General features: G+C 37.5%; 1 protein-coding gene across 1 annotated transcript in view; it reads left to right on the forward strand.

Moving 5' to 3' along the window:
- KATNBL1 (katanin p80 subunit B-like 1) overlaps window positions 1–2,614 on the forward strand; it is a 54,919-nt gene extending 52,305 nt beyond the window's left edge. Inside the window, exon 10 of the mRNA XM_011989106.1 lies at window positions 915–2,614. Within this exon, the coding sequence (XP_011844496.1) occupies window positions 915–947 (33 nt within the window). The 3' untranslated portion in view covers window positions 948–2,614. The remainder of the gene's footprint in view (window positions 1–914) is intronic.
- Window positions 2,615–12,472: the final 9,858 nt, after the last annotated feature.

Raw genomic sequence — 12,472 nt, forward strand, 5'->3', positions numbered from 1 at the left:
CTGATTTCGAACTCCTGACCTCAAGTGACCCACCCACCTCCACCTCCCAAAGTAATGGGATTACAGGCGGGAACCACCACACTTGGCCACAGTCAGTTTTTTGCAAAGGAAGAAGCTTTATTGTGAATATGACTTTAAGGTACCGTTTATTATTGAGGACAATATTGAGTGATTAAAAGTTCAATGTGAAGTTTCTTAAGTTATGATGAGACTTTATTACAAAATTAAACCATCAAATTAATTTGTAATTTTTTGAGTATAGAAATTGAAAGAAGAGGGCCGGGCAAGGTGGCTCATGCCTGTAATCCCAGCACTGTGGGAGGCCAAGGCAGGCAGATCAGGAGGTCAGGAGATCGAGACCATCCTGGCCAACATAGTGAAACCCCATCTCTACTAAAATACAAAAAATTAGCCTGTTGTGGTGGTGCATGCCTGTATTCCCAGATACTCGGAAGGCTGAGGCAGGAGAATCACTTGAACCCTGGAGGTGGAGGTTACAGAGAGCTGAGATCACACCACTGCACTCCAGCCTGATGACAGAGCAAGATTCTGTCTCAAAAAAAAAAGAAATTGGAAGAAGAGGCTGTTGTCAAGCTGGGTTCAAGTGAATATAGCACTGATAGTAAACAGCACTGATAGAATTTCTGTGAATGTTAGCTATGAAAGCAGAGTTGTTTGAGCATAGGAACTAACACATTCATTTAGCACTTAGCAAATATTTATTGAGCACATACTATGTGCCAGGCCCTGTGCTGAACAACTGCAGGTAAAAGCACTGAACAAGAGACATCTTTTACCCTCAAAAGGCCACAAAAGGAAACTAAGGCAAATTAAGCAACAAGAAAAGAAAATGGTTTGTTTTTATGTGTATTTACTGTACTGTCTAATGAAATGTTTTTGTTTTATCTTCTAAGGATGTAGATGCTTATTTATTACAGTTACATTGAGAGATTTCATCTACTAAAGAGCATTTGGTTTTTCAAAACATCCCTGAACTGTATAATTACAAAAAAAAAGTCTCGTCTGAGAACTGTGAACTGTGGAAGAAATCAAAACTATTTTTTCTTTTAAAAAGCCACATAATGAAACCACTAATGAAATCCCAACAATCTACTTCACATTGAAGTGGAAAAATATCCAAAAGGAGCAGCTTCAATTTCATTGAGGTGAAAGTGCACTATGAAGATTATTCACCTTTGCTGCATTTGGGAGTTATATGGTTATTTGGTAACATTAAGAACTACTGGATTTTAATGCAATCCTGCATAAAAATATAATTTATACTATGTGAAAAAGTAAGACAGGACTTATTACTAGGAACCACCAAGACCAATCATCATTAACTTTTTTAAGATTGTGTTTTATTAAAAAAAAAAAACAAAACACTTAAACGTGTGCAGCTATTTTCTTATGTTGAAAAGACTGAAAGTTTAAAACATGAAAAAATCAATATTAAACATTTTTTGTTCACACTGAGATACTGTGTATGTAAAATGCCTTAATTATTAATAAGCCAATATGTTATGATACCAATATCTGTTTTAAAAAACTAAAACCAACCATGCTTCTGGCATGATAAAATCATGGAATTAAATCAGGGGTTTACATTCTTGTAGAATGTTCTTGAAACACTCTGTGCACCATTTTTAAAACTTGAGAATAGTTTTAGTATCTCTGATATTTTTTGCCAGAATCATCATGTCATGTATGTATGTGTTATCCCTATCTAAGGAAAAAGGTGAATATGTTTTTGTATGAATGTTTTTAACTGGAAGTGTCCATGGACTTGGCTAATTTATATTTACTTTTTATTGTACATAGATTTCTAATAGTTTTCATTCCTGTATCATTTAAACTTCCTTCATTTGAGTAAATTGACTAAATATTTCTATTTTTTGCTTTTTTAAATTCTGATTTTGTATGAATTCTAATTCTTTTTCACTACATATGTTTTTTTAAAGAGTTACATACAGTGATTTAGAGTGGTTTACAGTTAATGCTGACCTTGTATTTTAAATTCCAACACTTTGTGTCACTACCTCCTCTAATGGTTAGTATGATATGCTAGCAGACTGTATGAGGTCTTTTTTTAAAATACCATTTTTAGTGTCAGTGAACCAAATTCTGGAATGTCTTAACAGCTCTAAATCTTACTTGTCTTGAAGATGATTGGAGTTTAATACCACTGCCGGTGGTTCACACTTCATCCCATCCTTGATATGCCTGACAGCCATCTGAGCAAAGGTTTTTAGTAATTGAATTTCTCTGCAGTAGTCCTTCAAGCACTTGAATGTAAACCTTTAGCATTTACCCGTTTAATGACTACTGATATGAATCACAAGCAAACTTCTTGCTTTAAAAAGTTATGTTTCACTGAGTTCTGGTTTTGTGTAGCTATATTTTATATAGCTAGATATTCCTCACAGTGAACATGAGTTGTAATAATTATTTCCTTAAGTCTTTAGATTAGAATAATTTCAGATTATTGCACTTCTGTGATTTGAGAAGGTGAGTTATTTAAGAGGCCAGTTTTCAGGACATGGGAATTTGAATTGTAAACCTGTTATCTCTGTGTAACTTTAACATGATAAAATATAACCTTTCTTTGTGCTTATTCCTGTAGTTATCACTGTCTTATGTAACAGTTTGAACCAGTTAACTTGGTTGGAGTATGGTACTAAAGAGGCTGTGGACAGGAGTTTGATGCTTTTGTAGGTTCATTAACTTTACATACACACAAAATATTTTTATAGCTATTGATTGCACCTTCCCTCAGGTATCCATCTCACAAATTCAGGAAGACGGTATGTATAGCTTACCATAAACCTTTCGTCTCAAATGGAAACATTACTCAAATAATGGGTATATGTGATACTGTAGACTTTTGATCTAACATTTAAAATAATAGATTCAAAATAAGATATCTAAAATACTGTGTAATGTTTAGTTTCAAAGTATTAAGTAATATTACATCAGATATTTTTCATATTTTTCTCTGGGTCAGATCATTGACTAAACTGTATCTTCAAAAATCAAACTTCAATAAATCAGACTTCAGAAAAATTAAGTGTAAGTACAAATGACATATAAGAACAGGTATTATATTGGTAACACACCTAAGTTTAGGTTTTTTGAAGGCATGTAGATAATAATTTATATTACATACTCAGAGCTATATAAGTCAGCAGAGTTTTTAGCTTACAAAGATTATTGAGTAGTATATACTCCTAATTTCTGTTCTTGGCCTTTGCAGTTTCCTTAATACCTGCCCCTCTCAGTTATTGAATTGATTAGTATTAAGTGATTTTTAAGATTCTTGGATAAATGATATTAGATAAATAAGTATTTTTGAACACTTCTGTTGCTATTAAGCCCTTTCATGCTACAGCATTTTCATTAGAACAGTGTTGATCTCCAGGAAGAGCCAAAGAGAGTGTTTACAAAGATTTGGCTGTTGTATTGACCTAGATTAGGACAATTACTGTCTGTCGCTGCTAATTTGTTGCTGTGCTGCTAAGCAGTATACAGAACGGAGGGACTACCCGAAGTCTCTATGCCTTCTTGGTTCTTCTATCTTAGGTTTTCTGTGCTTGTCTTGGCTAACTTTGCAAGTATAGGGGCAGGTAGTTTATTGAGGTGATAGAGGGTTATCAGATAATTTGCTTCTACTTGGGACAAAGTAGATAAGTTTTGTAATGGGTGATCGTGATGAGAATAATGGTTAAAAGTTAAGAAGTATCATTAGATGGCTTTTAAAATTAATATTTGGCAATAATTGCCAAAGGCAATTGGCACTATTTACATGAATCTTGAGATGTGAGAATTGGGATGTAAGTATCTCTGTCCATTTGGGGGAATCACAGATACCAGCATTGAACTCTTAAGGGCTCCTGAGGAATTAAATCCTAATGCCTTTAAATTTACTCAGTACAAGTCATGTCCTAACCTTAACCATGGTTGTGTGGATTCAAAGCTAGGTTTCTGACCTTTGAAACAGTAGTTTTCTCAAACTTAGAACATTTCTATATTTTGCCAAGTTGTTCATATAATTAATATTAATGGATAACTAATTGGAGTAATGATTATTAGCTACTAAATGCTGATAATAGAAGTCATATTTAAATGCTTAGTTACTTAAGTTAGTCAAGGACTCTGAAAAAATAAGGTTTAAGTTAATAATTTCATCAGTCATTTCCAGTTACCTTATTTAAGAACAAGATGGTAATGCAGTTGCCTTTGTTTATTTAAATAGAAAAAATTAAATTAGGAGAAAATGACCCAACTAGAGCGATGTATTTGGACACACTACTTCTTATCTTTCAATATAGACTTTTATTTTCTGGATTACCATAGATGGAAATAGTATTACTGGACATATGTTGGTAGGTATTTACTTCTATGTTTTTCTTTTTCCTTTGATTTCGAATACTTCTAGCTACAAAAATTGTCAAAAACTTTGCAACACACTATACCTCCCCCTTTTTTATTCTGTAACAGAATTACAGAATAAAAATTCAGGCCAGCCGCAATGGCTCACACCTGTAATCCCAGCACTTTGGGAGGCTGAGGCAGGCAGATCACCTGAGGTCGGGAGTTTGAGGCCAGCCTGACCAACATGGAAAAACCTTGTCTCTACTAAAAATACAAAATTAGCCAGGCGTAGTGGCGCATGCCTGTAATCCCAGTTACTTGGGAGGCTGAGGCAGGAGAATCGCTTGAACCCAGGAGGCAGAGGTTGCAGTGAGCTGAGATAGCGCCATTGCACTCCAGCCTGGGCAACAAGAGTGAAATTCCTACTCAAAAAAAAAAAGAACTATCCCTCCCTGAACACCGTATGTTTCTAATTTTTCATCGACTTGATTGATTCAGTAATAGCACCAACTATAACAAGGAAAGTAAGTACTGCATATCATATATCCAGTATACTGAGTCCATTTTCCAATGCTATATTTAAAACATGTAGATACTACAATTTTCTCTGAGCCAAATCATTGACTTAAGAGTATCTCCTAAAATCAAACTTCAATAAAATCTCAGTACAACTACAAAAAATATGTATACCAAAGTATTTTACAGACAGTAATTGGTCATAAAAAACCAAAAGACATAGCTGCTCTGTACTAGTAATTTCATAAAAGGGGCCAAGGCGCAGTGGCTCACACCTGTAATCCCAGCACTTTGGGAGGCCGAGGCAGGCAGATCATGAGATCAAGAGATCAAGACCACTCTGGCCAAAATGGTGAAACCCCATCTCTACTAAATACAAAAATTAGCTGGCCATGGTGGCACGTACCTGTAGTCCCAGCTACTTGAGAGGCTGAGGCTTGAATCGCTTGAACCCAAGAGGTGGAGGTTGCATTGAGCTGAGATCACACCACTGCACTCCAGCCTAGCGACGGGGCGAGACTCTGTCTCAAAAAAAAAAAAAAAAATTCATGAAAGGGCAGCCTCATAGCTGACAATACATTTTTCATAGCAAAGCTTGTTATAATGTCTTTTATATATAGAATTATTACTCTCTGAACTAAGAAGTTTTCAGGTGGGAGATGCCAGGAATCCAGATAAGGATTCACTCCCCAGATAGTGTTGATTATTAAGCTTTACAGTATATTCTGTATTTTCATTTAGATTTAAAGCAAGATTTGTCTAAAAAATGTCCTGGACCTGGATCTGCCCAGGACAGTTGTGACACTGGATTTACACCAAAGGTACAGAGAGTTAACGCAAAGCATTTTCTAGGGTAAGAAAGAGTTGTCATGGGAGTCCTGGAATACACTGAATCACCAGAATTACTTGCTTCCAGAATTATTCTATTGCATTTATCCACAAAACCTGAAATGAGCCTGGATTTGAATTGGACCTCATTTTCCAGGAGTCAAGGGTAGAGTTAGCAGTCAGGCCCAGTGGCTCACGCCTGTAATCCCAGCATTTTGGGAGGCTGAGGTGGGCAGATCATAAGGTCAGGAGTTTGAGACCATCCTGGCTAACATGGTGAAACTCCATCTCTACTAAAAATACAGAAGATTAGCTGGGCGTGGTGGCGGGCGCCTGTGGTCCCAGCTACTCGGGAGGCTGAGGCAGACGTTGCAGTGAGCCGAGGTAGTACCACTGCACTCCAGCCTCAACTACAGAGCGAGACTTCGTTTCCAAAAAAAAAAAAAATTATCTACATTATAGTTTCCTTTTTTTTTTTTTTTTTCTGTTAACGGAGTCTCGCTCTGTCACCTAGGCTGGAGTGTGGTAGCACAATCTCGGCTCACTGCAAGCTCAGCCTCCTGGGTTCATGCCATTCTCCTGCCTCAGCCTCCGGAGTAGCTGGAACTACAGGCACCCGCCTCCACGCCCAGCTAATTTTTTGTGTATTTTTTTAGTAGAGACGGGGTTTCACCATGTTAGCCAGAATGGTCTTGATCTCCTGACCTCGTGATCTGCCCGCCTTGGCCTCCCAAAGTGTTGGGATTACAGGCATGAGCCAGCATGCCTGGCTAGTTTCCATTTTTTTTAACTTACTAAGTTAATAAACAGCAAAGCAAATCAACAGAAAATTAATGCTCTTCTAATTTTTTGAATTAAAATATTTTGTGATTGTTTGGTTTTGTCATTTAGGAGCTTTTTAAAGTGATGATAAAATTAGTTTTTTAAAGATAACTGCATGTAAGTTTAGTTATGGGCGGGGCAGCTCACACCTGTAATCCCAGCACTTTGGGAGGCCAGGGCAGACCAATCACTTGAGGTCAGGAGTTTGAGACCAGCCTGGCCAACATGGTGAAACGCCAGTTCTACCAAAAATACAAAAATTAGCCGGGCGTGGTGGCAGGCCCCTGTAGTCCCAGCTACTCCGGAGGCTGAGGCAGGAGAATCGCTTGAACCAGGGAGGTGGAAGTTGCAGTGAGCCAAGATTGCGTCACTACACTTCAGGATGTGCGACAGAGTAAGGCCCTATCTCAAAAAAAAAAAAACACAGCAATGAAAAGAAACCTAACATGTTAGGCGTTTAAGAAAATCCAATAGTATTGATTTAGGACCGTGTTGTTGGCATGGTCTGATAATCAGCCATTTCTGCTGTGTCAGGCTCCATTTTGTAGTTAATAAGTACGACTGCATTCTACAAATCTCCAATATATGAAATGCAAAAGATAGCTTTGAAAGTTTCTGAAGACTTCTGTGTAGAAATTATACTTTGACAAACTATTCGAACTACAGTTCTCCTTAAATTTTATCAGTTATTTAAATATTGACAAGTTGGCCGGGAGCGGTGGCTCAAGCCTGTAATCCCAGCACTTTGGGAGGCTGAGACGGGCGGATCACGAGGTCAGGAGATCAAGACGATCCTGGCTAACACGGTGAAACCCCGTCTCTACTAAAAATACAAAAAATTAGCCGGGCTTGGTGGTGGGCGCCTGTAGTCCCAGCTACTCGGGAGGCTGAGGCAGGAGAATGGCGTGAACCCGGGAGGCAGAGCTTGCAATAAGCTGAGATCCGGCCACTGCACTCCAACCTGGGCGACAGAGCGAGACTCCGTCTCAAAATAAATAAATAAATAAATATTGACAAGTTTAGAATTAATAAAAGCTACAGTAATTATAATGATTGATGTGCTTGGTGTCGTCTTCAAGAGAGTAGCTAATGTTTTAGAATAGTATTACGTCGTGTATCTTAAGATTTGCTTAGACACATGATAGACTTTTATAATTGGAAATAAGTGAATACAGTATGACTTTCTTCTGTATCTATATTAGGTAGTGGGACCTAACAGGTTTTTGAAAATATAAGTTGATGTGGAAGGACTCATAAGTTTTGTGTTTAAATGACATGAAACTTGGTGCTTCTTTAGAAACGTTAATGCAACTGTTGAGTAGTGTGATATTTGAGAAACTGCATTATATCTTTGAAATCAAATACTTTAAAATATATTTATAAGATGTACACAGCTTCCATGTGCTCCTTGTAGCAGCTGGCACATTCACATTTGTCATAACACACGTGGCATGAATTTCAAGCCTGCTACTTTTTTTTTTTTTTTTTTTTTTTTGGAGACAGAATCTTGCTCCGTCACCAGGCTAGAGTGCAGTGGCACGATCTCAGCTCACTGCAACCTCCACTTCCCGGGTTCAAGCAATTCTTCTGCCTCAGCCTCCCGAGCAGCTAGGACTATAGGCACACACCACCATGCCCAGCTAAATTTTGTATTTTTAGTAGTGATGGGTTTCACCATGTTAGCCAGGCTGGCCTCAGACTCCTGTCCTCAGGCAGTCCACCCACCTTGGCCTTCCAAAGTGCTGGGATTACAGGTGTGAGCCAGCATGCCCGCCTGGCCTGTTATTTTTGTCTCTTAGTCATTTGTTTCATCTTTTCTTTTAAGAAAAAAGCAACAGTTGACTATATAGCAGGGAAAGCTTCCTCTAGTACATTCCAGTAATGTTTATTAGCAGTTATGTGAGTAAGTTGTAACACAACCATTATAAGCCAAGTGTTAAAGATAACAAACATATTTGGTTCAACATTCAACAAGTAGGTTGTAAGTAGCAACTACAACTTAATTGTATATTAAAGTTGCATATAAAGAACAGAGCCTCGGGGAGCATGGGGGAAAAAAAACAGAACCTCAAAATTAAAGATCAATCTATGGAATTTTTTTTCTTCAAGTTAGACTAATCTCTTTTCTTGTTAGTCATTCTGATATTACAGCTCTCTAAAGTCATATTTCAGGTTTCCCAAAACTTTTATTGGAAAATTAATAGTTTTATGTCCCAACTGATGTTGATAGGTGTGATTGAGAGTATGTCTAAATTTCTCTGTTTTTTGCATGTCCTTGTTTCTAGATGGTAAACACAGGCATTGAGCTGCCAGATACTTGGTGTGTAATAAAATGTCAACAAGTTGAGGTAGTGAGGCTCTCCATAATAAACAGATTACTTGCTGTATGCTTGTTAGTGTTAAGTGCAAAGGTACGGTGCAGTCCCTACCCTCAGAAAGTTGTTTTAAAATACTAAATGTATTATGTTTCTAAAAGCATACTATTTTGGAAAAGACAAAGCTTTAGTTCTAACTTACACTTTTAGGAAGATCCAGATCTAAGGAATTTCAAACTCAAATGTAAAATGTAGTATTGCATATCATAAAACCAGTTTTTTCTTTATATAGTATGTGACTTTTTTTTCCATGACTGGCTACAGAAGGAAGCTATTTGCACTACTATCAATAGGACCCTCAGACCTTTATAATCAAAACACAAGTAATAATTAGGTTTAATAGAGAGTTTTGTATGCCATGGCCATCCCTGTTTATTTCTAAGTTAGATATATGATATTCATACTTATATATTAGTTCATTGTCCATACTGTGATGTCTTTTGAAAACAATAGCATCCAGTGGACTAAGGTACAACTTTCAAGGGCACTTGTTTCTTTCTTCCTTCCCTACACATTGTGACTTGTAGAATGGGTAGCTGCTGGGAAGTTTTCCCTGCAAGAACTTGACGTGGAAAATTTCTGATTGCATCATTTCCAAATCACCTTTTTTCTTGGCTATAAATTTCAAAAATTGTTAAACATCTTAATGTTCTTTGGCATCACACCATTATTATTTTCACTGAAATGATGACTATCTTGTTTAACCATTAATACCTTTGAAGCCAGAGATGTTCCATTGGAGAAACTAATTCAAATTTAAACATTTGCTTAAAAAATAAAATAAAATAAGTATTTCTACTTCTTTTATGATAATTTGCTTTTTTATTTTCTTCTACATGCTGTGTACATCCTTGTTCCTATTTAATTTAGATTCTATGTCCACTAGACTATACACCCTTCAGTGCTTGTGTCCTGAGTTATATTGAGTAAATAGCTACTTGGTAAATTCTAAGTATTGGTTTTTAATTGTTTCTTCAGGAGTTGTTGCAGCAACATTCTTTCTAAATTGCTACTTTTGGCTCTTCAGGAAAAAGTGACATTTTAATTATAAATGATACACAAAAGCAAAACTATAGACAGAGCTCCTTTGGGCTTGTTTTGGGGGGTTTCATGTTTGTTTTGTTTTGCTTTGTTTTAATAAAGACAGGGTCTTGCTATATTTCCCAGACTGGTCTTGAACTCCTGGCCTCAAAATATCCTCCCACTTCAACCACCAAAATGTTGAGACTACAGGCATGAGCCACTGCACCCAAACACCATCATTTTTTACAGAAAGAACTTTATATGTAAATTATGTAAAATCATAGCCTTTAAATATACCCATCTCTCACCTCCTCTTCTCGGTGTTATAAAATACTATTACCTGGTGAAATCGACATTGTACAGTGGTTATACAGTGACTGGATTGTATTCCTAATGCACAAGATGAAAACATGTCAAAAGCACTCCCTTTTTTATGGGTGTGTAGTTAGCCTCGAAGAAATACATTTCCTGAACTGTCTCCAACGAAATTAGTGAACTTTTAACTCCACAGTTGCATATGTCCTGGATATTTATTTGAGTTTTTCCTTTTAAGGAATCAGAAGGAAGCTCTTCCTTAGCACATGCAGAGTCATAAATACTGTAACACAGGGGAAAAGATACTGGTATAGGATTAGGGGACCCTGAGTTTTAAACACAAAATCGAGGCTCAGAGATTATCTGGTGAAGTAGTTTTATGTACTTGGATTATGAGAAATGAGTCTGATTTTAGCTCAACATCCCAAAATAGTAATAGGCCCTATTCCACGCTAATAAAGTCCTCAATATACTGTACAACTTCTGCTTTGACACCGCAGTGGAAAATTATCTTAAAATTATGCCAAATGTGGAGACATTTAGATTTTATGTCGTCTGAAGCCCTTTTTATATCCTGAAGGGTGGCCTAGAAGCTGAACTAAATCCTTAATCCTTAACAAACTTAAGCTCCTTCACTATAGCCTGACCTGCCCCTTTTTGTATACTTAAGATGTTAAAGATCTCAGTAAACATACAACAGCTAGTTAATTATAAGTTTTGAATTTCTGTATTTATAGAAACATTGCAACACTTTATTTGGAACAGCATTCAATGAATGCATTGCCTTCTAAAGGGATTTGCTGAATCACTTGATCTAGTTTGTGATCCATTCAGCACTTTCACAGAACTTAAACATGTGTGTGAAAGCATCAGCACAGCTGTAGTTGTATCCCATAAGCACATTTTTTACTCCTACATTCAAATCTTGATTCCTACTCATGAAGTTTTTCAGCATTTTATACCTGTTTACTCAAAACAACTTGCCTAAGTCAGAGCTTTACAATAATCGGTGATTTTTTTTTTGTCGTCACCCTTTATTTTTCTCCCAAGAGTTAGTGTTTGATTGCAGCTTTACATCAATAAACATTTTTCTGATTACTTCTTGATATTGTACATATATGTGTTATTTCTGCAATCAAAGATAATGCTAAAGAACACAAACATTTCACCCTTTCTAGAAAGAAGCCCTTGCTGTAATTGAGAAGAAAAAGTGTTTCTGGAGATTTATAATAATAGCTAACACTTACTGAATACTGCCAGGTAGTGATCTGAGTCCTCACAGCCACCATATGGTAGGTATTATAGTTGTCCTTAAGAAATGAAAGTTCAGAGACTTTAACTGGTTTGCCCAAGTCTATATGGTTAATAACTGTCAAAGCAGGCAGCCTGACTCCACAGTTTATGCTCTTAACCATTCAGTTATGTTCTAGGATAACTTAAAGAAGGGTGGAGGTGGAGCAGTCTTAGCAATATTTGTTGTTTGTTTGTTTGTTTAAGATGGAGTTTCACTCTTGTTGCCCAGGCTGGAGTGCAGTGGTACGATCTCAGCTCACCGCCACCTCCACCTGCCGGGTTCAAGCAATTCTCCTGCCTCGGCCTCCCGAGTAGCTGGGATTACAGGCATGCGCTACCACGCCCAGCTAAATTTTGTATTTTTAGTAGAGACGGGGTTTCTCCATGTTGGTCACACTGGTCTTGAACTCCCAACCTCAGGTGATCCGCAACGCCTCGGCCTCCCAAAGTGCTGGAATTATAGGCGTGAGCCACCGTGCCCAGCAACAATATTTGACCTTTGTTTTTTTGTTTGTTTGTTTTTGAAGTGGAGTCTCACTGTCACCCAGGCTGGAGAGCAATGGCACAATGTCGGCTTCAGGGTTCAAGTGATTCTTCTGCCTCAGTCTCCTGAGTAGCTGGGATAACAGGCACCCGCCACCACGCCCAGCTAATTTTTTATTTTTAGTAGAGACGGGGTTTCACCATGTTGGCCAGGCTGGTCTCAAACTCCCGACCTCACGTGATCCACCCGCCTTGGCCTGCCCAAGTGCTGGGATACAGGTGTGAGCCACAGCTCCCAGCCAATGTTTGACCTTTGAATATGTCACCTCTCTAAGTAGGCATTACTGTCACCCTGGACATAGGTAGATTTTGTATTTCTTCAAATAATGTTTATTCTCTCAGGATATGTGTCTAATATTTGTTTCTTTTGTATGATACATGTTAAA

Source organism: Mandrillus leucophaeus, unplaced genomic scaffold (assembly GCF_000951045.1).
Source record: "Mandrillus leucophaeus isolate KB7577 unplaced genomic scaffold, Mleu.le_1.0 Scaffold347, whole genome shotgun sequence".
In the NCBI taxonomy this organism is placed as follows: domain Eukaryota; kingdom Metazoa; phylum Chordata; class Mammalia; order Primates; family Cercopithecidae; genus Mandrillus; species Mandrillus leucophaeus.